Here is a 23,639-nt window from a genome sequence, read left to right on the forward strand (position 1 = left end):
ACCGGAGAGTTATAAAATAACCACATATGTACTATATATAAAATTGCTTCACTATATACCCTTTTTTCTCAAAATTATTATTTTTTTGAAGTATTACTCTTCCCATATATTAGATTAACCTTATTATCGCAATCTTGTTCGCGCCATGCGCATCTTTTCAATATTTTAATTTATGGTAAATTGTTAAAATCAAATAAGAATTTATTTTACAAATAACATGAACATTAAAAATTATTAATTCATCAATTTTATTAGATATATACACACTATATAACTTTTTATTTATATCTGCAGGAGGTATTTAAGATATTTTGTTTTGATTTCAGGAGAATTCATGTATCTTGTGTTCCAATCGTGCTCGTTAATATGAATCACTTTGTAGCCCATCATTTCTAAATGTTTTGTTTTAAGGTGTTCAGGTCCACGCAATGCTGTCAGATCGTTTTCACAAAAAGAATCTAACCGCAGCAACAGTATTGCAAACCTAATTTAAATATAATTTCACTAATTGTACGATTCAATGCATAAGCAATAAAATAAAATAAAAACTTACTTTGTTATGCGATCTAATATTGTTGTTTCTGCTGGAGCTGGAATAGGCTCACGATTTTTATCGAAGTGTATTACAAAATCAATCTGCAAGACAAAACGAAAAAAATATATGTTCGAATTGAGAAAGACCATTGTACGTTTGGAATTAAATAAAAAAAAATGTCTTTCAATCATATGCGTCTACATTTGTGATGATCTGCTTGTGTAGTGAATACCTGCCTAGACGCTTAAGATATATGTATAGCATGTTTGTAGTTTTATTAGGGTTTATCATAATACATACATACATTGATACAAAAATCAATGTCAACCTTTGTTAATCGTTTGTCGTAATCTGCACTGCCACATATTCCATTTAATCTTAATTTTAATTCTGCTTCCTTCTCTCACTTTTATCAATGGATTACTTAAAAGAAATTCTATGTCATAATAAATAATTGATTCTCCATTTTAAACAATAACTTCAAAAATACGATTTCACATCAAGTTCACTAAATTTTGCTGTTTCGTATGATCAAAATCTTCCGAAGCTTCTTGAATGCCCAACTTGAGCCTCTATACAGTCCTATAAAGTTGTCTTGGTCTGCAACACTTGCTTGTTTTTGTAAAACAACTAGTTTCCATAAATTTTTGGTGATATGATAAAGACGCCATAGGGATAGATAACTTTAGCATTCGTGTTTATAAAATGGTTTTAATGGAAGGCATACACACAATAATTAGTTGGTTGATTGAGTTGGGCTAGAAATTGCCCTTGTCGCTACATACGACATAACTTTTAATACAATTTTGAGGCCAACTTCAATTTGAATATTCACTTCGTTGCTTAAATATGAGTTCGGAAGTTGTTGCTTTACTTATTATACATATATGACGCGCTCTCTTCGACAGCCGAAATAAAATGGCGAAATCGTTTGAAATCGCACGACCAACCCAAACACGATCCAACTAACACAACCAACTTGACAAAAGATCAAAAAATTTTGATTTTCATCCAATCAGTTGGTACAACTCATACAACTGCCCCATATACTTAACAATCAGTTGTACAATTCGATGAAATTGGTACAATAATTGGTGCGTATATGCCTTCAATAAGAACGCAATATCGCACTTAAAAAGTGGCCAGTCTTGATTTGAATCCAATGGAGAACCTTTGGGGGTACATATAATTAAAAATTTGGAGACAAAAAGCCCAAAAATAACTTTATTGGGCTCTATAATGGAAGGCATACACGCACCAATTATTGTACCAATTTCATCGAATTGTACAACTGATTGTTAAGTATATGGGGCAGTTGTATGAGTTGTACCAACTGATTGGATGAAAATCAAAATTTTTTGATCTTTTGTCAAGTTGGTTGTGTTAGTTGGATCGTGTTTGGGTTGGTCGTGCGATTTCAAACGATTTCGCCATTTTATTTCGGCTGTCAAAGAGAGCGCGTCATATATAATAAATAAAGCAACAACTTCCGAACTCATGTTTAAGCAACGAAGTGAATATTCAAAATGAAGTTGGCCTCAAAAATTGTATTAAAAGTTGTGTCGTATGTAGCGACAAGGGCAATTTCTAGCCCAACTCAATCAACCAACTAATTGTTGCGTGTATGCCTTCCATAAGGTTAAAATTGGGCAATCAAGAAGCTTGCGAAGATTTTGATCATGCGAAATAGCAAAATTGAGTGAACTCGATGTGAAATCTTAATTTGCTCTGTAATGGATTGGAATTCTTATAGGATACTCCATACGAATTGTACTTGAATAAGTACACAGCTCAATGGCATTTCTAAGAGCAATTTAAAGCTGGCTGAAAAATAAGAATTTCAACTATAGATCTGTGTGGATTTGAATGATATACAATCAAAAAGGTATTAACTTGATATCCATAAGGTGTAATGTGATTACAACTGAAGAAATTATCGTCGCTTAAAACTGCATTTAGGAGATTTTTGACATCGTCGCCAAATTTGCTTCGAGTTTTATGTTCTAAAAAAAAAAATATATATATATATTAGTCATTTCACAAATAAAATTAAATAAAATGTAAATACATATATATTATATAAAATGTATATCTTTATGATGATACGGAACGCTTTATTCTCAATCTGCTCGGAAAAAAACCCCTACATATGTATATAGCGTTCCGTATCATCATTTTATTGTAAAAGCAATGGTATGTGCCACTTGCTTACTAAAAAACTCTCCTATAGGGCACCTTAGTGTGACGTTAAAATAAAATTGAGACCGAGACGGGATACCATTCATATTTAATAAGATATTTATTTTCGAACATAATGACCAATATAAATGGTATAAACTTTATTATTAATTATTGGATCAAAAGAAAGGCATGAGCTGATTGCAATTAATTTCAGCATTAGGCAAGGTTTGGCTCTATGGCTGATCAGAACCGAAGATGTTGTTTAAACCCCTCAATTTCATGGTGTTCAAAGTTAACTTACACCCGCGATTAAGATTGCAAATAAAAATGCGCGGGTAATTTGGTGTACAATTACTTTAATTTTTTGTATATTTGAAATGCAATCAATATTTAAATATGTACATATAGATATACATATGGATTCCGAACGGTGTTGTGTTCAATTACGCAGCGACAAATTGTTGTTGGGTTGAGATAAGATGCTGCTCGCAGGAACTGGGTTGGCGCGAAGTTGTGTCTAGTTATCGCGGGAAGAAAATCTAATCGAATGGTGTTCATGCGGCGTAGTGCAGAACGGAAAGTATCTAAAATGAATATAATATAAGCGATCATTCAATTCCTTTTTGTTATGTTGATGATGTACGATGCCGTCTTGTGATGACCGCTTGCTGAGTGTGGTGGTGTTCTTAGATGTGGTGTGTTGTCCTAGGGTGCGCCTGTTTTCCCCAGGTCGAGTGGTGTACACATGTATGGAGATGCTTAGGTTATTTAAACATCCTGGCCCCCCTAGGAAAATGTGTTGCCTTGTATTACGTATAAGTAACCTCATTATGTATGAACGAGTCATATTGAAATACCCTTTATACGAATTTAATGACTTCACGACTTGTATATTATGCTCTTATGCTGTTCAATGAGAGGGATCTTGCGAAACCCAACGCGGTATTTGTATCTGCGAAATTTCAGCTCGGTTTCATTTGTTCGTCCCATAAATCTTTCGTCAAGAGTCATAAGTGGTGAAGGCCATTCTGGGGGGTCGAAAAGTAACATATATTTGAATTTTTATTATTGGAATTGTCAGACTGGATTCTGGATTTGTTTTTTGCCAATGTGTGGGGTGTTAGATAATTGTGGCTCTAAAGGTAGTTGTACGACGTACTGACCATTATTTGATCGCGTAGTTATGGGGGAAGTTTGCTTTACTTTTGAAATTTCCTTAATTGTGTATTAAGGTATTTGTTTGTATTATACTCAATTTGGGTTGAAATGGTGGTAACTAGTTCTGTAACTAGTCCGCTTTGTGTTTCGCTGTGCAGCGGTTGAGATTTTTGTGCCTTTGAGCAACATGGTGTCTCTTTGCAATTTTTCGAATTTTGTGTTTCGGGATTTGCTTTTGCAATGAAACCCGTGGTTATTTTTGTATAAGGAGTGGGGCACTTTTTTCATGATGAGAGTTTGTGGGAATATTTTGTGCCGATAGAACCGACAAACAATTTGAGACAGTGGATTCTAGTTTGATGAATTCTACACTTGTTTCTTTCTTAATTTTTGGCAAGTTCATTAGTGTTGTTACTTGTTTATCAATCAGTATTCTTTCATTTTCATATCTAGCTTTTAGAGCTTCCCAAGCCATATTGAAATTGTCGTCATTAAGAGCGAACTGTTTTACTATCGGGTGATTTTTTAAGAGCTTGATAACTTTTTTTTAAAAAAAAACGCATAAAATTTGCAAAATCTCATCGGTTCTTTATTTGAAACGTTAGATTGGTTCATGACATTTACTTTTTGAAGACAATTTCATTTAAATGTTGACCGCGGCTGCGTCTTAGGTGGTCCATTCGGAAAGTCCAATTTTGGGCAACTTTGGGCCGGAATAGCCCGAATTTCTTCGGAAATGTTGTCTTCCAAAGCTGGAATAGTTGCTGGCTTATTTCTGTAGACTTTAGACTTTAGCCCCACATATTGAAAAAAAATAGTCTAAAGGCGTTAAATCGCATGATCTTGGTGGCCAACTTACGGGTCCATTTCTTGAGATGAATTGTTCTCCGCAGTTTTCCCTCAAAATGGCCATAGAATCGCGAGCTGTGTGGCCTGTAGCGCCATCTTGTTGAAACCACATGAGTCAACATTTAAATGAAATTATCTTCAAAAAGTAAATGTCATGAACCAATCTAACGTTTCAAATAAAGAACCGATGAGATTTTGCAAATTTTATGCGTTTTTTTTTAAAAAAAAGTTATCAAGCTCTTAAAAAATCACCCGATATTACGCCTGCTTGACCTTTAGTCTTGTATCGGAGATGATACAATTTTTGTGCTTTTGTTAGTTCTGGATGGTTGATGTAAATGGCTGTAAACATGTCTCGGAAGGACGGCCATTCTTCATAACCTCCATAAAATGTTTCTGTGTCACATACGGGCACCTCGAGGTGGATGCCTGAACTTGCCGTTTGACTGTCTTCTTGTGATAGCTCTACTCTCGGATGTGGAGTAGGTGCAATTGCTTTTATTAGCTTTAATTGATCGGAGATCATAGCTTTTGTTTCTTCGTACTGGTCTAAGCAGTTTTCGTACATTGCATTAGTTGAGGATTTAAAATTTTTAGGTTGATCTGAATTGTCAGAATCTACTATGGCGTCATGAGCCGCTTGGAGGCGAGTCCAAAAATTTGTAACATTTTGGTTTTTATTTCTAATAACGATTCCGAGTTTTCGTGAATCGGTGAAGAGGCAAATATAGTGCATCATGTTAAACTGTCACTTTCTGAAAAAAATGTAGCAACCTGTTTTAGGCATGTAGCTCCTGCAGGTGCATTTTGATTTTTGTCGTTTTAACCAATTTGGTTTTATTTTAAAATACAATATCTGTAAAAATTATAAATTTTTTTTTATCTCAGTGTGACTGATTTGTATAAGGTAATAGGATATTGCTTGAAACCGAATACGCTTTTAGGTAAATATATTTTGAATTTTGATTTAGGTTGCTAAAAAACGGGTATGTTATACAGTGTTATTATTACCGTTTCTGTTTTGCAAATAATAATATTTAAACTTACATATATTTATTTTATTTTAGTTTTAAGTTTGAAAATTTGTTTAGTTTTCTTATTTATTATGTAGATTATTTATTTTTATTAAATCCGTACTTTTAATTTATTAACACTTTTTACGTCCTTATGTTAGTATTTAGGTACACCTTAATACATGGACTTGTATGTATATACGTACTAGCTTTTTACCCGCGGCTTCGCCCGCAGTGGAGCCATTAAATAAGTATGAGAGATAAAGGGTAACAAAATTTTATTGCTTGGCTGAGATCAACAATTTTTAAAAATTACTACAGACAATGAAGTTTCAACACCTTAAAATATGAGTATTGAAATGCAACACAAATGTTAAAATATATTTCACCGTAACAAAAATAAATAATTCTGAATTCTAACAATTTAAAAAAAAATAAAACACGAAGTATTAATCTAGGATATTTTTGTAGACAATGTTATAAGTTTTCCCGTCGGGTGCAAATATGTGTAAATTCTGGGCATTAGATACACGTGAACAGGCTACATAAAGTTGACCATGAGAGAAGCATGGGTTTCCTAAATGCACTCCTGCTAGCTGTAATGTTTGTCCTTGTGCCTTGTTTATAGTAACAGCAAAGCTAAGCTTGACGGGAAACTGAACCCTTTTAAATTGGAATGGAAGGTCAGTGGGAATAATTGGTATCCGAGGTATAATAACACTATTTCCCTTACCGACACCTGTTAGAAGAGTAGCACCAAGTATGTTCTGTCCCAATTTTGTTATCCGAAGCTTTGTTCCATTAAATAGCCGAGGAGCATATAGATTTCGCATAAGCATTACTGGTACATTTAGTTTCAATTGAAGTTGTGACGGTACACCCAATAATTCAAGTGAATTTAAAAACTCCACAGGATATGAAGTACTTAGTTCCGTATCTATAATTGCATCCATTGAAAAATATTCCTTCATTTCTCCTTGAACCTCGTTTAAAATGTCAGTGTTGATCCTATTAACAATTTCATTTTTTGGTGCTAATATTGCTCTTGCACACAACCACTGATCACTACACAAATTTTGTTGCAATTCCGGAAAAACATTAGCAATGGCTATATATTACTGTCAGGAGAATTTTGTAATTTAGTAGAAAGTATCCACATCACTTTCTACTAAATTACAAAATTCTCTTGACATTAATATATAGCCTTCAACGTCAACATCTAAACAACCATCACCAATTTTTAACAACATTTCTGCGTAAAGTCCTGACTTTGAGTAAGATTTATAATAATAAAGTGACTGCTGGCAACAAAAATTACTGATTACCTCAAAAATTTGAATGTTTTATACTGCATGTAACGACAGAAGAAAATAATAATAAATTTAAAAAAATTACAAACATTTGAAACTATGTACATACATATATTCAATTGAATTAGATATTGTCGTCACCGCCGGTAACACAGTGGGACGGTATTAATGTAATGCTAGATGGCGTTGAAGTAGCTAAATTTGACGATTTTTTGACAAACACTTTTTTTATCTTTCTGAATATTTTCTTTTTTTTAATATAAAGTACCCTATTTTACTTCTAATACCTTCAGGAGTATATGTACAAAGTTTCATGATGATCGGTTGAGTCGTTTTTGCGTGAAAGCGTAACAAACAAACTTACATTCGCATTTATATTAGTAAGATGTACTTGTGTTTCGTGCAATTGAGACCTGGTTGAAGAGATATGTGCTTTTTCCATTAGTATGCTTAAATTGTTTGTGTGATTTTATGATTCTGCTCATGATCTTAAGCAATCGAGAGTTCGTTAGTGAGATCAATTCGCTTTTGGTACGCAATCTTGCTTGTTTTTGTTTGCCGAAGAACAAGAGTATTGCCGAATAATTGCCAATATGGACTTGGAATATGTGTATATACAAATGTGTTAATACATACGCATTTTGTATAGTTCTTACGAATTATGTATATTTTGTTGTACTTTTTTTTTGATTAACATATATGTATCTATGTGAATGTTATTATATTTTTCCGAAAAGACAGAAAATTTAAAACTTCTTCTTAATTGGCGTAGTCACCGCTTACGCGATTATAGCCGAGTTAACAACAGCGCGACAGTCGTTTCTTCTTTTCGCTACGTGGCGCCAATTGGATATTCCAAGCGAAGCCAGGTCCTTCTTCACTTGGTTCTTCCAACGGAGTGGAGGTCTTCCTCTTCCTCTGCTTCCCCCGGCGGGTACTGCGTCGAAACATTCAGAGCTGGAGTGTTTTCGTCCATCCGGACAACATGACCTAGCCAGCGTAGCCGCTGTCTTTTAATTCGCTGAACTATGTCAATGTCGTCGTATATCTCGTACCGCTCATCGTTCCATCGAATGCGATATTCGCCGCGGGCAATGCGCAAAGGACCATAAATCTTTCGCAGAATTTTTCTCTCGAAAACTCGTAACGTCGACTCATCGCACCATATAGCAGGACGGGAATTATGAGCGACTTATAGAGTTTAGCTTTTCTTCGTCGAGAGAGGACTTCACTTTTCAATTTCCTACTCAGTCCGAAGTAGCACCTGTTGGCAAGAGCAATCCTGCGTTGGTGGTGTTAATGCTGGTTCCTAAATAGACGAAATTATCTACAACTTCAAAGTTATGACTGTCAACAGTGACGTGAGAGCCAAGTCGCGAGTGCGACGACTGTTTGTTTGATGACAGGAGATATTTCGTTTTGCCCTCGTTCACTGCCAGACCCATTTTCTGTGCTTCCTTGTCCAGCCTGGAGAAAGCAGAACCATGGCGCGGGTGTTGAGGCCGATGATATCAATATCGTCGGCATACGCCAGCAGCTGTACACTCTTATAGAAGATGGTACCTTCTCTGTTTAGTTCTGCAGCTCGAAATATTTTCTCCAGAAGCAAGTTGAAGAAGTCGCACGATAGGGAGTCGCCTTGTCTGAAACCTCGTTTGGTATCGAACAGCTCGGAGAGGTCCTTCCCGATCCTGACGGAGCTTGTCGTGTTGCTCAACGTCAGTTTACACAGGCGTATTAGTTTTGCGGGGATACCAAATTCAGACACCACGAAGAGGTGGTGTGTGTCGATTCTCCTTTCACGGGTCTTTTCCAAGATTTGGCGCATGGTGAATATCTGGTCGGTTGTTAATTTTCCAGGTCTGAAGCCACACTGATAAGGTCCTATCAGTTTGTTGACGGTGGGCTTTAACCTTTCACACAATACGCTCGATAGAACCTTATATGCGATGTTGAGGAGGCTAACCCCACTCTAGTTGGCGCAGATTGTGGGGTCTCCTTTTTTATGGATCGGGCATAGCACACTTAAATTCCAATCGTTGGGCATGCTTTCGTCCGACTATATTTTACAAAGAAGCTGATGCATGCTCCTTATCAGTTCTTCGCCGCCGTGTTTGAATAGCCCCTGCCGCTTTGTTGTTCTTGGCGCGGACAATTGCTATTCGAACTTCTTCATGGTCGGGTAATGTAACGTCTGCTTCATTGTCATCGATTGGGGAATCGTGTTCTCTTTCTCCTGGTGTTGTGCGTTCACTGCCATTCAGCAGGCTGGAGAAGTGTTCCCTCCATAATTTAACTATGCTCTGGGCATCAGTGACTAGATCACCTTTGGGGGTTCTACAAGAGTGTGCTCCGGTCTTGAAACCTTCTGTAAGCCGCCGAATTTTTTCGTAGAATTTTCGAGCATTACCCCTGTCGGCCAGCTTATCAAGCTCTTCGTACTCACGCATTTCGGCCTCTTTCTTCTTCTGTATGCAAATGCGTCTCGCTTCCCTCTTCAACTCTCGGTATCTATCCCATCCCGCTTGTGTAGTGGTCGATCGTAACGTTGCGAGTTAGGCAGCCTGTTTTCTCTCCGCTGCGACCCGGCACTCCTCGCCGTACCAGCTGTTCTTTTGCACTTTCCGAAAACCAATGGTTTCGGTTGCAGCTGCAGGTAAGGAATTTGAAATGCCGTCCCACAGTTCCCTTATACCGAGTTGTTGACGAGTCCTCTCAGAGAGCAGGAGTGCAAGCCGAGTAGAAAATCGTTCGGCTGTCTGTTGTGATTGCAGCTTCTCGACGTCGAACCTTTCTTGTGTTTGTTGGCGTGCGTTTTTTGCTACACAGAGGCGGGTGCGAATCTTGGCTGCAACGAGATAGTGGTCCGAGTCGATGTTAGGACCTCGGAGCGCACGCACATCTAAAACACTGGAGACATGTCTCCGTCTATCACAGCATGATCGATCTGGTTGGTAGTTTTTCGATCCGGAGACAGCCAGGTAGCTTGATGAATCTTCTTATGCTGGAATCTAGTACTACAGATAACCATAATTCGGGCCCCGTCGAAGTCAATCAGCCTCAACCCATTTGGGGATGTTTCGTCGTGGAGGCTGAATTTACCGACCGTAGTGCCAAATATACCTTCTTTGCCCACCCTGGCGTTAAAGTCGCCAAACACGATTTTGACATCGTGGCGGGGGCAGCTCTCATAAGCGCGCTCATAGAAGGCATCTTTGGTCGCATCGTCCTTCTCTTCCGTCGAGGCGTGGGCGCAAATCAGCGATATGTTGAAGAACCTCGCTTTGATGCGGATTGTGGCTAGACGTTCATTCACCGGAGTGAATGATAGTACTCGGCGACGGAATCTCTCTCCCACCACGAATCCCACACCTTGCGCTCCTTTATATGGCCACTGTGGTAAATGTCACAAGGACCTACTCGTCTCTGTCCTTGTCCCGTCCATCGCATTTCTTGGACGGCGGTGATGTCAGCCTTTATTTTTGCGAGGACATCAACCAGCTGGGCAGCGGCACCTTCCCAATTAAGGGTCCGGACATTCCAGGTGCATGCCCTCAAATCGTAGTCCTTATTTCGTTTGCCATGGTCGTCATCAAAAGGAGGGTCTCTCATCCGAGGCTGTGTTTTCTTTTTCATTGGGGGGGTTTTTTACGTGGTGGGTCCCAAACCCAGCGCACAACCCTATGCAGGGGATGGTTCGCCTTCTCACATTAGCTCGCCTTCGAACGGATGTTCTTAGGCTACCCAGAGGATACTTGGTCAAAGACCGGAAGTAGTGAGCTGTTCGGGCCATGTGTAAAAGAATCGTTTCTGGCCACTCCCAAGTGAATGGCGATCAGAGAACTTTCCTCACTTGCGTGAACTTCTACACATGATTCCATCTAATTGAAAACGGGATTGAAAAAAGGTATTTTCTCTTATGTAAATATGCACTTTTACATAGTATCTATTAGAACCGCCTTCTAATATGTATAATAGATATATTTAAGTCCTCCTGATTAAAAAATATGTAAGGTAATAGGTACCGCAAACGCTTAGTTTATGAGATATTCGACTTTAAAGTTCAAAAACTCACAAAATTCGAACATTTCAACAAGCTATTTTACTATATTTAACCCACTTTTCACTTCAAAGTCATTTAATTAAACTGTAAACATTTAAACAAATTCATAATTTACACTTTTGCAGGTTTTATAAGCAAAAAATCTATATTTAAAAAATCACGTTTTACACTCGTATTGAGCATCATTTATGTGCTAACAATTATGAGGAAATGGAGCGCTGCCATATGATAATAAGCAAATATGAGCAATTTGCTGAATTTCTCTATTTCGATATAATTCCTCTTTCTTTATTTAGCAATCTTAGTTCTATCAACAGGTGCTACTTCGGGCTAGTAGGCAATTGAGAAGCAAAGTCCTCTCTCTATGAACAAAAACCAAACTCTATAAGTCACTCATAATTCCCGTCCTGCTGTAAGGTGCAGAGGCCTGGACGATGACAACAAGTGATGAGTCGATGTTGCGAGTTTTCGAGAGAAAAGTTCTGCGAAAGATTTATGGTCCTTTGCGCGTTGGCCACGGCGAATACCGCATTCGATGGAACGATGAGCTGTACGAGATATACGACGACATTGACATAGTTCAGCGAATTAAAAGACAGCGGCTACGCTGGCTAGGTCATGTTGTCTGAATGGACGAAAACACTCCAGCTCTGAAAGTATTCGACGCTGTACCCGCCGGGGGAAGCAGAAGAAGAGGAAGACCTCCACTCAGTTGGAAGAACCAGGTGGAGAAGGACCAGGACGAAAAGAAGAAACGACTGGCGCGCTGTTGTTAACTCGGCTATAATCGCGTAAAAGGTGTCTACGCCAATTAAGATGTTTGTGCTATCGATACGAAAATGAACTTCGAACAAAGAGCCGACATTAAATTTTGTTTTATAATTGGTTAAACTTTTACCAAAACGTTTCAATTGGAGAGTGCACGAGTGGTTTCAACGTTTTCAAAGTGGTCGTGAGGACATAAATGGAAGAAATTGAACATCTCCAAAACATCGATTTATCGCATTTTGACTGAACATTTGGGCTTACGAAAGGTGTGGGCACGGTTTGTTCCGCACAAATTGAGTGACCACCAAAAATTACTCAGAATCCAACATTCGAAGGACAGATTGTGACAATAACCACTCCCCGTATTCACTTGATACGGCACCGTGCGTCTTCTTCTTTTTCGGAAAAATGCATTTGCCCGTGAAAGGAAAGCGTTATGCAGACGTAGAGGCCATTCAAAAGGCTTGTACCGGCATACTGGCGGTCATACCGGCCAACGAGCTGAAACACTCGTTCGACATGGTTTTAGACCGTGCAAAAAGCTGTATTGAAGCAGAAGGAGACTATTTTGAATAAAATAAATTGATTTTGCCGAATCATTTTTTCTTTTTTTTCAAAGTCCTGTTTTCTTTCGCGCCCAATCAATTTGTTGGTATATATGTATGTATATTTTACTGCCGGGTTTCGCTCTCAGTGTTTTTTGTTTTCTCGCACGAAATTGTTTTGTGTATATGTATGTATGTCTATGCATATATTATGGGCGCCGCTCCACTTTTTTTGTTTTTGCCCACTGCGCTCTTTTGGTTTGTTTTATATGTATGTACACCCTGTCAAGGAAGTATCGGGAATTCTTTATTTCCCCCTCTTATCGCCCGCTTATATGGAAGACAGGTAAATTTCTTTTCCTAGGTTGGTACAATTGTCCTTAATTATGATGCCAAGAATTAGCGCAATCTGTCAACCAGTGTGTTTACAGCAGGGGTAATTTGTTGCAAAATTACTTTAATTTTTTGTATATTTAAAATACAATCAAATTTTAAATATGTACATATAGACATATACACGCAGCGACAAATTGTTGTTAGGTTGAGATAAAATGATGCTCGCAGGAACTGGATTGACACGAAGTTGTTTCTAGTTATCGTGGGACGAATATCCAATCGAATGGTGTTCACGCGGCGTAGTGCAGAACGAAAGGTATCAAAAACGAATGTAATGTGAGCGATCATCCAATTCCTTTTTGTTATGTTGATGCTGTACGATGTCGTCGTGTGGTGACTTCTTGCTGAGTGTTGTGGTGTTCTCAGATGTGGTGTGTTGTCTTAGCGTGCGCCTGTTTTTCCCAGGTAGACTGGTGTATACATGTATGGAGATGCTTAGGTATTTTAAACACTTGTAATGAGTGAGGTGTTCCGTAACTAGCCAAGAGCGCACATTTGATGATCTCAGGTTAACTATACTGTCGTAGAGGAGAAAGGACTACGGTTTCTTCGCTCTCTTTTCTTTTCATGAAATCACGTATACACGCGGTACTTAGGAGAAGTCATTTAGGACGACTTCTATATTATTTGAATAAGCAATCACCTTGCAATCTCGATCTTGTTGTAAGCACATCGTTGGCACATCACGAAAGAAGAAGAATTAATGGAAATATTCAAATGACTCATTATGAAAGTCTAAACCTTGAATCAGCGCGAATCTCGGCAAGAAACGTTCGAGAACCTGAAAACTGTTACTACTACTTCTTCTTAATTGGCGTAGACACCGCTTACGCGATTATAGCCGAGTTAACAACAGCGCGCCAATCGTTTCTTCTTTTCGCTACATGGCGCCAATTGGATATTCCAAGTGTAGCTAGGTCCTTCTTCACCTGGTCCTTCCAACGGAGTGGAGGTCTTCCTCTTCCTCTGCTTCCCCTGGCGGGTACAGCGTCGAATACTTTCAGAGCAGGAGTCTTTTCGTCCATTCGGACAACATGACCTAGCCAGCGTAGCCGCTGTTTTTTAATTCGCTGAACTATGTCAATGTCGTCGTATATCTCGTACAGCTCATCGTTCCATCGAATGCGATATTCGCCGTGGCCAACGCGCAAAGGACCATAAATCTTTGGCAGACCTTTTCTCTCGAAAACTCGCAACGTCGACTCATCAGTTGTTGACATCGTCCAAGCCTCTGCACCATATAGCAGGACGGGAATTATGAGCGACTTATAGTGTTTAGCTTTTGTTCGTCGAGAGAGGACTTCACTTTTCAATTGCCTACTCAGTCCGAAGTAGCACCTGTTGGCAAGAGCAATCCTGCGTTGGATTTCCAGGCTGACATTGTTGGTGGTGTTAATGCTGGTTCCTAAATAGACGAAATTATCTACAACTTCAAAGTTATGACTATCAACAGTGACGTGAGAGCCAAGTCGCGAGTGCGACGACTGTTTGTTTGATGACAGGAGATATTTCGTCTTGCCCACTGCCCACTGCCAGACCCATTTCTCTTTCTTGTCCAGTCTGGAGGAAGCAGAACTAACGGCGCGGGTGTTGAGGCCGATTATATCAATATCATCGGCATACGCCAGCAGCTGTACACTCTTATAAAAGATGGTACCTTCTCTGTTTAGTTCTGCAGCTCGAACTATTTTCTCCAGAAGCAAGTTGAAGAAGTCGCACGATAGGGAGTCGCCTTGTCTGAAACCTCGTTTGGTATCGAACGGCTCAGAGAGGTCCTTCCTGATTCTGACGGAGCTTTTGGTGTTACTCAACATCAGTTTACACAGCCGTATTAATTTTGCGGGGATACCAAATTCAGACATCGCGGCATAAAGGCAGCTCCTTTTCGTGCTGTCGAAAGCAGCTTTGAAATCGACGAAGAGGTGGTGTGTGTCGATTCTTCTTTCACGGGTCTTTTTCAAGATTTGGCGCATGGTGAATATCTGGTCGGTTGTTGATTTTCCAGGTCTAATGCCACACTGAAAAGGTCCAAACAGTTTGTTGACGGTGGGCTTTAATCTTTCACACAATACGCTCGATAGAACCTCATCTGCGATGTGGAGGAGGCTAATCCCACGGTAGTTGGCGCAGATTGTGGGGTCTCCTTTTTTATGGATCGGACATAGCACACTTAAATTCCAATCGTTGGGCATGCTTTCGTCCGACCATATTTTACAAAGAAGCTGATGCATGCACCTTATCAGTTCGGCCCCGTTAAATCCGTCGGCCCCTGCCGCTTTGTTGTTCTTCAGGCGGGCAATTGCTATTCGAACTTCTTCATGGTCGGGTAATGGAACGTCTGCTCCATCGTCATCGATTGGGGAATCGGGTTCTCCTTCTCCTCCACAATCTAAGTATGCTCTGGGCATCGGTGACTAGATCACCTTTGAGGGTGCTAGAAGAGTATGCTCCGGTCTTGAAACCTTCTGTAAGCCGCCGAATTTTTTCGTAGAATTTTCGAGCATTACCCCTGTCGGCCAGCTTATCAAGCTCTTCGTACCCACGCATTGCGGCTTTCTTCTTTTTCTGTCTGCAAATGCGCCTCGCTTCCCTCTTCAACTCTCGGTATCTATCCCATCCCGCACGTGTTGTGGTCATGTCGCGAGGTAGGCAGCCTGTTTTCTCTCCGCTGCGAGATGGCACTCCTCGTCGTACCAGCTGTTCTTTTGCACTTTCCGAAAACCAATGGTTTCGGTTGCAGCTGTACGTACGGAGTTTGAAATGCCGTCCCACAGTTCCCTTATACCGAGTTGTTGACGAGTGCTCTCAGAGAGCAGGAGCGCAAGCCGAGTAGAAAATCGTTCGACGTTGAACCTTCCTTGTGTTTGTTGGCGTGCGTTTTTTGCTGCACAGAAGCGGGTGCGAATTTTAGCTGCAACAAGATAGTGGTCCGAGTCGATGTTAGGACCTCGGAGCGCACGCACATCTAAAACACTGGAGGGTCTTCCGTCTATCACAACATGATCGATCTGGTTGGTGGCTTTACGATCCGGAGACAGCCAGGTAGCTTGATGTATTTTCTTGTGCTGGAATCTAGTACCACAGATATCCATATTTCGGGCCCCGGTGAAGTCGATCAGCCTCAACCCATTTGGGGATGTTTCGTGGTGGAGGCTGAATTTACCGACCGTAGTGCCAAAGATACCTTCTTTGCCCACCCTGGCGTTAAAGTCGCCAAGCACGATTTTAAGATCGTGGCGGGGGCAGCTCTAATAAGTGCGCTCCAAGCGCTCATAGAACTCATCTTTGGTCACATCGTCCTTCTCTTCCGTCGGGGCGTGGGCGCAAATCAGCGATATGTTGAAGAACCTCGCTTTGATGCGCATTGGCTAGACGTTCATTCACCGGAGTGAAGGACCTACTCGTCTTTGTCCTTGTCCCGTCCATCGCATTTCTTGGACGGCGGTGATGTCAGCCTTTACTTTCACGAGGACATCAACCAGCTGGGCAGCGGCACCTTCCCAATTAAGGGACCTTACATTCGAGGTGCATGCCCTTAAATCGTAGTCCTTATTTCGTTTGCCGTGGTCGTCATCAAAAGGAGGGTCTCTCATCCGAGGCTGGTTTGTTACTATTCATTGAGGGTGTTTTTTTACGTGGCGGGTCCCAAGCCCAGCGCACAACCGTATGTAGGGGATATTTCGCCTTCTCACTTTAGCTCGCCTTCAAACGGATGTTCGTAGGCTACCCAGAGGATACTTGGTCAAAGACCGGAAGTCGTGAGTTCCTTGAGTCATATGTAAAAGAATCGTTTCTGGCCACTCCCAAGTGAATGGCGACCAGAGAACTTTCCTCACTTGCGTGAACTTCTACACACGACTCCATCGTCCTTACTGCAGTAGTAGTCTGCTAATCGAAAAAATCAAACATGAAGAATCGTGAGCATTTAAAACCCAACTCATTTCAGAGTGGAATAAAATTTCAACAACACAAAAGTGTGTGTATCTAGAAAATATTTGCAACACAAAAATTTATATATGTGAGTCAAAATTTCTCAAGTGTACCAACATTTTTTTGACGGTCGAGCTTTTAACGTTGAATAAACGTTTTTCAGTTCACAACAATAAATAAAAAATACAACTTGAACAATTTTCCAAAATTTCAATTATTTTTCAAGTTATTGTTATAAACTTTTTTTTGCATGAGCTTACAATTTATTTATTTTCTCAAGATGGATAACATCGATCTTGCTCATTTTTAAAACAGCTATCGTTAATGACTTTCTCTTCCTATTTCAATTTTTTATTGACAGGAAAAACGTTATTTAAAAAAGTTATAAACAATTGTTATAAACAAATTGAAATAATTTAAACTTCTCAATCGATTTACAATATTGCTTCAATTTAATATTGTTGTACATTTTATAACACGTTATTGACAAAAAGAAAAACATGAAAACTTGCAACGCAACCGAAGTTATATTGTTTTTGCTCCTGATGTGTAATGCGTGAAGCGCGTGTCACAAGCTTCGCGCGCGATGGCGGGTTTGCGAGGGCGCCGCGACATGTTTCGACACGAAGCGATTCACGCGTGCTCTGTTTTTTCTCGGTGTTTACGATTTGTCATTTGTTTAGTTGCATATAGAGAAGCAATAAGCGACGTTTTCTCGTGTTCTATTAAATTTATTCGCTATAATCCCTGGCAGTGAATTGCATGTAATAACGAGACTGAGTGTACGATTCAGCATGCCAAGAGTGAATTCTCGTTGCAATCCTCTCGGCAAGAAAGGCCACAAGTGTGTTATCAAGAATGTTGCTTTAGTGAGTTTAAATTGGAATGCGAAATTTTCCAATTTTGTAGGGCAGTACATGTGCAGATCATGTCAAACACAAATTAACAGAGCTTCTAGTGGGAATTTGCCACAAAGCTGCGCATTAACGAATGTAACAAAAGAAAATTCAACTGTCGTACTCGATGAATCGTCAGAAAGTGACTGCGAGGTTGCAAGTGTTTTCAAAAAAAGGCTTTATAAAAAATAATGTGGATTATATTATTGAAATAATCATATACACTTTATGTATATTTCAATATAAGCAATAAACAAGAACATGTGTCCGACTTATAACTCGTTTCCAAAGATTATTTTTCAGCGTAACATTGCGCTTACAAAGCTCGTGACACGCGCTTCAGGCATTACACATCAGGAGCAAAAACAATATAACTTCGGTTGCGTTGCAAGTTTTCATGTTTTTCTTTTTGTCAATAACGTGTTATAAAATGTACAACAATATTAAATTGAAGCGATATTGTAAATCGATTGAGAAGTTTAAATTATTTCAATTTGTTTATAACAATTGTTTATAACTTTTTTAAATAACGTTTTTCCTGTCAATAAAAAATTGAAATAGGAAGAGAAAGTCATTAACGATAGCTGTTTTAAAAATGAGCAAGATCGATGTTATCCATCCTGAGAAAATAAATAAATTGTAAACTCATGCAAAAAAAAGTTTATAACAATAACTTGAAAAATAATTGAAATTTTGGAAAATTGTTCAAGTTGTATTTTTTATTTATTGTTGTGAACTGAAAAACGTTTATTCAATGTTAAAAGCTCGACCGTCAAAAAAATGTTGGTACACTTGAGAAATTTTGACTCATGTACATATGTACATAATTTTGCAAGAAAATAGTATTAACTAAAAGCAGTCCCAGTGTAAAATTAATAACAGGCTTAAATGAGCATCAAATTTTAATTTGTTTTCTTATATTATCCTTCTTGATTCATAAACAATAAAGCGCATGGAAACTATTAGGATATTTATTGAAAAAATCTGAACTTACTTTTACTGAGTTGAGCTTCTAAGTAATTTTGTTGAAACCATGGTACATTCGCCTCCGGGTAATCCAGGCACACTGTCCGATTTAACTGCATTATTAAGTTAAGTACTCGTTCGGGATAAGTCGCCTGAAATATTTTACAAAGTTTTAAAAATAAACATTTCAGGAACAATTATATAAATTTATGTTAATTAAAAAAATATAAAGACAATACCTTGGAGTAACACACGTGAATCTCCTCTTCTATTCTTTGAATAAATTTAACACAAAAAACTTTGTCAATAAGATCTTCAGGCATCGATTTATAGTAGCATAGCGCCAAACATGCTTGCACAATCGACAAGCCACTCATATTTTCGAAGTCTCTACAAAACATTAAAATTCGAAATCGTTACATTAACATAAGTAAATATGTATGTATGTACCACTGATCCAACTTATTTCATTTTTCAGCAGTAATTTTATTATCGTATTAAGGATCACCTTTGCATATACATACAAATATCATCCATCTTTTGCAAAATTATCGTATATGCCATTTTTTTCGATATTGAGTATTATAATGATATTCCTTCTAGTTAGAAAGATATGACGAGTTACATTTTAGCATATGTGCCATAAATTTAAATTTTTACGAATCAAAAGCAAAAAGGGGATGATATATTCATACATATGTAATGAGAAAGCCATGAGATGCTCTTACTAAGGTATTCATTGAATTATATTATTGTAAACTATACAATACAGTGAAACTCTATTTATGAACAAGAACTTAAACATTAGGGTTTTCAAAGTTGTTAGTTGATAACAGTTAACATAATGAATGAAATAAGTAGTGAATGAGAAATGGGGAAACGCGAATAGAATCCTTTATTCTGACAGTATTATTAAAATACGTGGCAACAGGAGCATTTCTCTATCAAATTTCATGTTAAAACGGTTGTTTCAATAATATTTCTTGTGTTATTTTTGATTAACAAACTTGTGATCGTTGCGCTTATGCTTTTCTTTCGGCACAGATGCCGGGAGCTTATGAGCGAGTTAAGGAATGTATTCCTTATAATAGTAACGAACATCAAAACAACCTTTTGTTTCAGTAAACTGAATGCAGAAACAACCTTGAGTTCGAGCAATTGAAATGCACTATCACTACAACAAACAATCCTAAACAAACAAGTATCAAAACAACATTGAGTTTGAATACCACAACAACCTTATCTTAAAACAAAGCAAGTGTGTCTAAGCAAAGAATATATATGTATGTAAACAAACCTAAACAAATAATATAATCTGTATCTTAACAAACTATCAACTAGTAATAAGTAAACATACTAGTTAGTATAAATAGAAGTAAGAAACATGTAATAAGTTAGTCTTAATAGTATAAATAAAGAGTACACATTTCGGTGCAGCTCAAAATATATTTTTTCGACACATTTTTACTTCATGTAAAAATTAACAGGGGGCTCATCAACCCCCCAAAAATTTATGACAAATTTATTTGTTATCCAAAAAGCGAGATTTTATTCCGAAAGGAATAAAGCAAAAAATTCCACAGGAAGTAGGACTTCCAGCACTAAATGCCTGAAAAAAGTGCAGAAACAAATGGCAATGGATATAAGTAAAAGTCCTGTAATAGCGGACAATACTTCCAGAATGAATCAATAGTACATCCTGAAAAAACGGACATCAGCGAATTCAGTAAGATTCACAACAGACCCTGGAACAGCGGACAGCGACGATTCCTGAAAAAGTAGAACAAGGAACAAAAGTATAAGTCCTGAAATAGTGGATAATACTTTCACCAAGATTCGCAATAGACCCTGAAACAGCGGACAACGTTGAATCCTGGAAAAGATAAAACAAAAATACCACATTCTCACCAAGACGAGACACCAGCATCACCACATACAAAATTAAAGCATGGGTAAGAATAAACAAATATCAACGAAGAAATCTTTGGAATCAATTTCAACAACGACAACCTCCATCAGTCCCAATGGACGTGGATCGACTTTGTCAAAGAAAAAATTCAGCAATTGTTAAATGACGGAATAACACAGCCAATAATTCCAAAAAAGGCAAGCCAAAAAAGGAAAATGGTTGTTGAATTCTAGAAAATTAACGCTAATTCCAAATGAACTAAAAGAAGACATCATAATATATAGAAACATAAAAAATTAATCAAACACATACGAAAAGTGAAAATTTCCACAAACACAGCCAATAATTCCAAAAAACGGCACCAAAAACAAGGAAGCCCAAAAGGAAAATGGTTGTTGAATTTTAGAAAATTTACGCTAATTAAAAACTAAATTATAAGGGAAAAGAAAGCATCATAAGAAACATGCAAAAATAATTATTTGCTATATAATATATAAAATACCGCTAGAGGGCTAGACAGCTGACGTGTTTATTTTTATCGCTCGTCAAAATACAAATAACAGTATTGTTTAATTAATTTAACATTGTTAATTTATAGTGTGCTAAGTGTTAAATTACCTTACAAGCCGCCAGTAATTCAATCAAATTATTAAATCGTAGTATTATTAACTAATCAATATGCCTCCTAAAAAACAAAACGTGACTGTACACACGTGCAGCGCCTGCTCTCTAAATATTAAGGAAAATCAAGCAAGTCTTATGTGTGCATCCGGTCGTGCATGGGTACATCTTAAATGCACCAGCTTGTCAACAAGAGAATTCAACGAGATCGCTCACATGACTAAAAAGAATGGGCCCACATGGAAATGTGATTCCTGCAAAAGTGAGGTTAGCATAATTATTCCTGAGGATGCAGTTGATACCTTGGACGATGACACGGTAACAATGAATAAAATTAATGTCTTGTTTGAAAAGAAACTTCAATCCCTTGCAGAGTCTCTTGCAGACAGCTTTGCAGCCAAATTTGATCGTTTCAAGACATCTATAGAAGGTAATGTGGCTAGCATCAGAGACGAAGTGAGTAAAATTGCTAAGCGAGAAACTCAAGTCTCATCCTGATTTGTCTGTATCCACTGAGGACATTATTGCTGAACTGGCTGAACGGAAAAAACGCCAATCAAATGTAATAGCCATGAATGTGGCTGAATCAATAAAAGTCGATGGCCAAGATCGTTTGAAGGAAGATAGAACAAAAGTCCTCGCAGCACTACCACCCAGTCTCGCTAGCAACACAATGAATTTTAGACTACGGCGACTTGGTCGTCCGTTAGCTGGCCGTACACGGCCGTTACTGATTGAAACATCATCACCAGATGATGCGTTAACTATTCTCAAATGGAAATCAACTGCTGAAGCAGAAGGACCTCACATTACCTTCAAGTCTGACTTAACACAAGCGCAACAACAACATCTTAAAAACCTACGAGCTGAACTTGACGCCATAATAAAGGGTGGTGATTTAACAAAAACCATTAAATATATCAATGGCATTCCTAAGATTGTTACTAAGAATTTTCGCCCGCTCACCAAGAAGAATCCATCCAACAGCGCTGATAATAAATTATCAGAACGTGAGGGGACTGAGAACAAAACTAAACAGGTTCCTAACATCGTCGTCAGCCAATAACACTGATGTATTTTGTATCACCGAGTCTTGGCTCCATCCAGCTATACTGGATGGTGAAATTATAGATAATACTTATTCAATTTACAGGAAAGATAGAAACCCTTCAACCAGTGGCTGTATACGTGGCGGAGGAGTATTTATAGCAATAAAACGCTCATTTCAATCTGAGCTCGTCACAACTCAAGTCGAGTCAGACCCAAATGAATTTTAGAAATTCGTCAGGAATAAAAGAAATGGCTGCGACATTCTCTCCACCTTATCGTGGAATAATCAATCAACTAACAATGGTGAGGAAGTCAAGACAGAGGTACATCAGCCAGGATTTGTCCAGGATATTCATCATGATCGCCTACACGCGACTTTAAATAACTTAGAGGTAACCACTGACAATGTCTTTAGAGCAATTTCATCATTAAATCCTAAAAAAGGTGCGGGACCTGATGGGATCCCCAATATTTTTCTCAAAAACTGTGCAGCAGGACTTTGTGAACCACTAACACACATCTTCAGCGTCTCACTACAACAGGGTGCCTTCCCTACAATATGGAAACTTTCATATGTTAGCCCGATACACAAAGATGGACTCAAATGAGAAGTCTCAAACTATAGACCAATATGTGTTCAGTCTGCGCTAGCAAAGTTATTTGAAAAACTAGTCTTACCTCAGCTGAGTTTATTCTTTACAGACATTATTACCAATAGACAACATGGATTTACTTCTGGGAGGTCGACATCATCAAATCTATTTACATATGTCAACTATGTACTTAATGAAATGAACAATGGGCACAGAGTACATGCTGTTTACACTGATTTTAGTAAGGCCTTTGACAGAGTTAATCACAGCATTTTGGTGAATAAACTAAATTCGCTCGGTGTACAAGGTAATGCCCTGAGGTAATGCTGCTGAGGCATTCAGCTCCTACATAACAGATAGACAGCTCCAAGTCAGAGTAGACGGTCACCTGTCTGCTAGTTATGATGTAAAAACAGGAGTACCACAAGGATCACATCTTGGACCTGTCCTGTTTAACATATTTATCAATGATATTGGTACGAACTTCAGCTCGGAGTACCTTCTTTACGCCGACGATTTGAAAATAAGCAGAGCAATAGTAAACGACTCAGATATCCAGGCACTTCAGCACGATATAGATCAGCTCTCTGCATGGTGTCTCAATAATAAATTAGATCTAAACATAAAGAAATGTACAGTGATCTCTTTCTCGCGTTCACATACCACGCACCCCACCAATTACATGCTGAACAACAAAGTAATCTCTGAAGTAAAGGACATAAAGGACCTGGGCATCACTATAGACAGCAAGCTGACATTTACGAAGCACATCAGTAAAATAACTTTACAAGCACACAAGATGTTGGGCTTCATTACCAGAACTTGCAGAGATTTTGCTGATCCTCGATCACTTCTC

The 23,639-nt window shown here is 38.4% G+C and overlaps 1 protein-coding gene across 12 annotated transcripts in view; it reads right to left on the reverse strand.

Annotated features, from left to right (window-relative positions):
* Window positions 1-231: 231 nt before the first annotated feature.
* Window positions 232-23,639, reverse strand: part of LOC126753430 (FAST kinase domain-containing protein 1, mitochondrial) — a 29,185-nt gene continuing 5,777 nt past the window's right edge. For 3 of the 12 annotated variants that reach the window (XM_050464868.1, XM_050464877.1, XM_050464878.1), the window contains 5 exons: window positions 18,850-19,000; window positions 18,639-18,762; window positions 2,429-2,538; window positions 554-636; window positions 232-484 (listed from right to left, as the gene is read on the reverse strand). In XM_050464868.1, the coding sequence (XP_050320825.1) occupies window positions 283-484; window positions 554-636; window positions 2,429-2,538; window positions 18,639-18,762; window positions 18,850-19,000 (670 nt within the window). In that variant the 3' untranslated portion in view covers window positions 232-282. Of the gene's footprint in view, window positions 485-553; window positions 2,360-2,428; window positions 2,539-18,638; window positions 18,763-18,849; window positions 19,001-23,639 lie in introns of those variants that run through there. The other 9 variants (XR_007666137.1, XM_050464875.1, XM_050464873.1 and 6 more) reach the window with 9 other exon arrangements.

This window comes from Bactrocera neohumeralis, chromosome 3 (assembly GCF_024586455.1).
Source record: "Bactrocera neohumeralis isolate Rockhampton chromosome 3, APGP_CSIRO_Bneo_wtdbg2-racon-allhic-juicebox.fasta_v2, whole genome shotgun sequence".
In the NCBI taxonomy this organism is placed as follows: Eukaryota; Metazoa; Arthropoda; class Insecta; order Diptera; family Tephritidae; genus Bactrocera; species Bactrocera neohumeralis.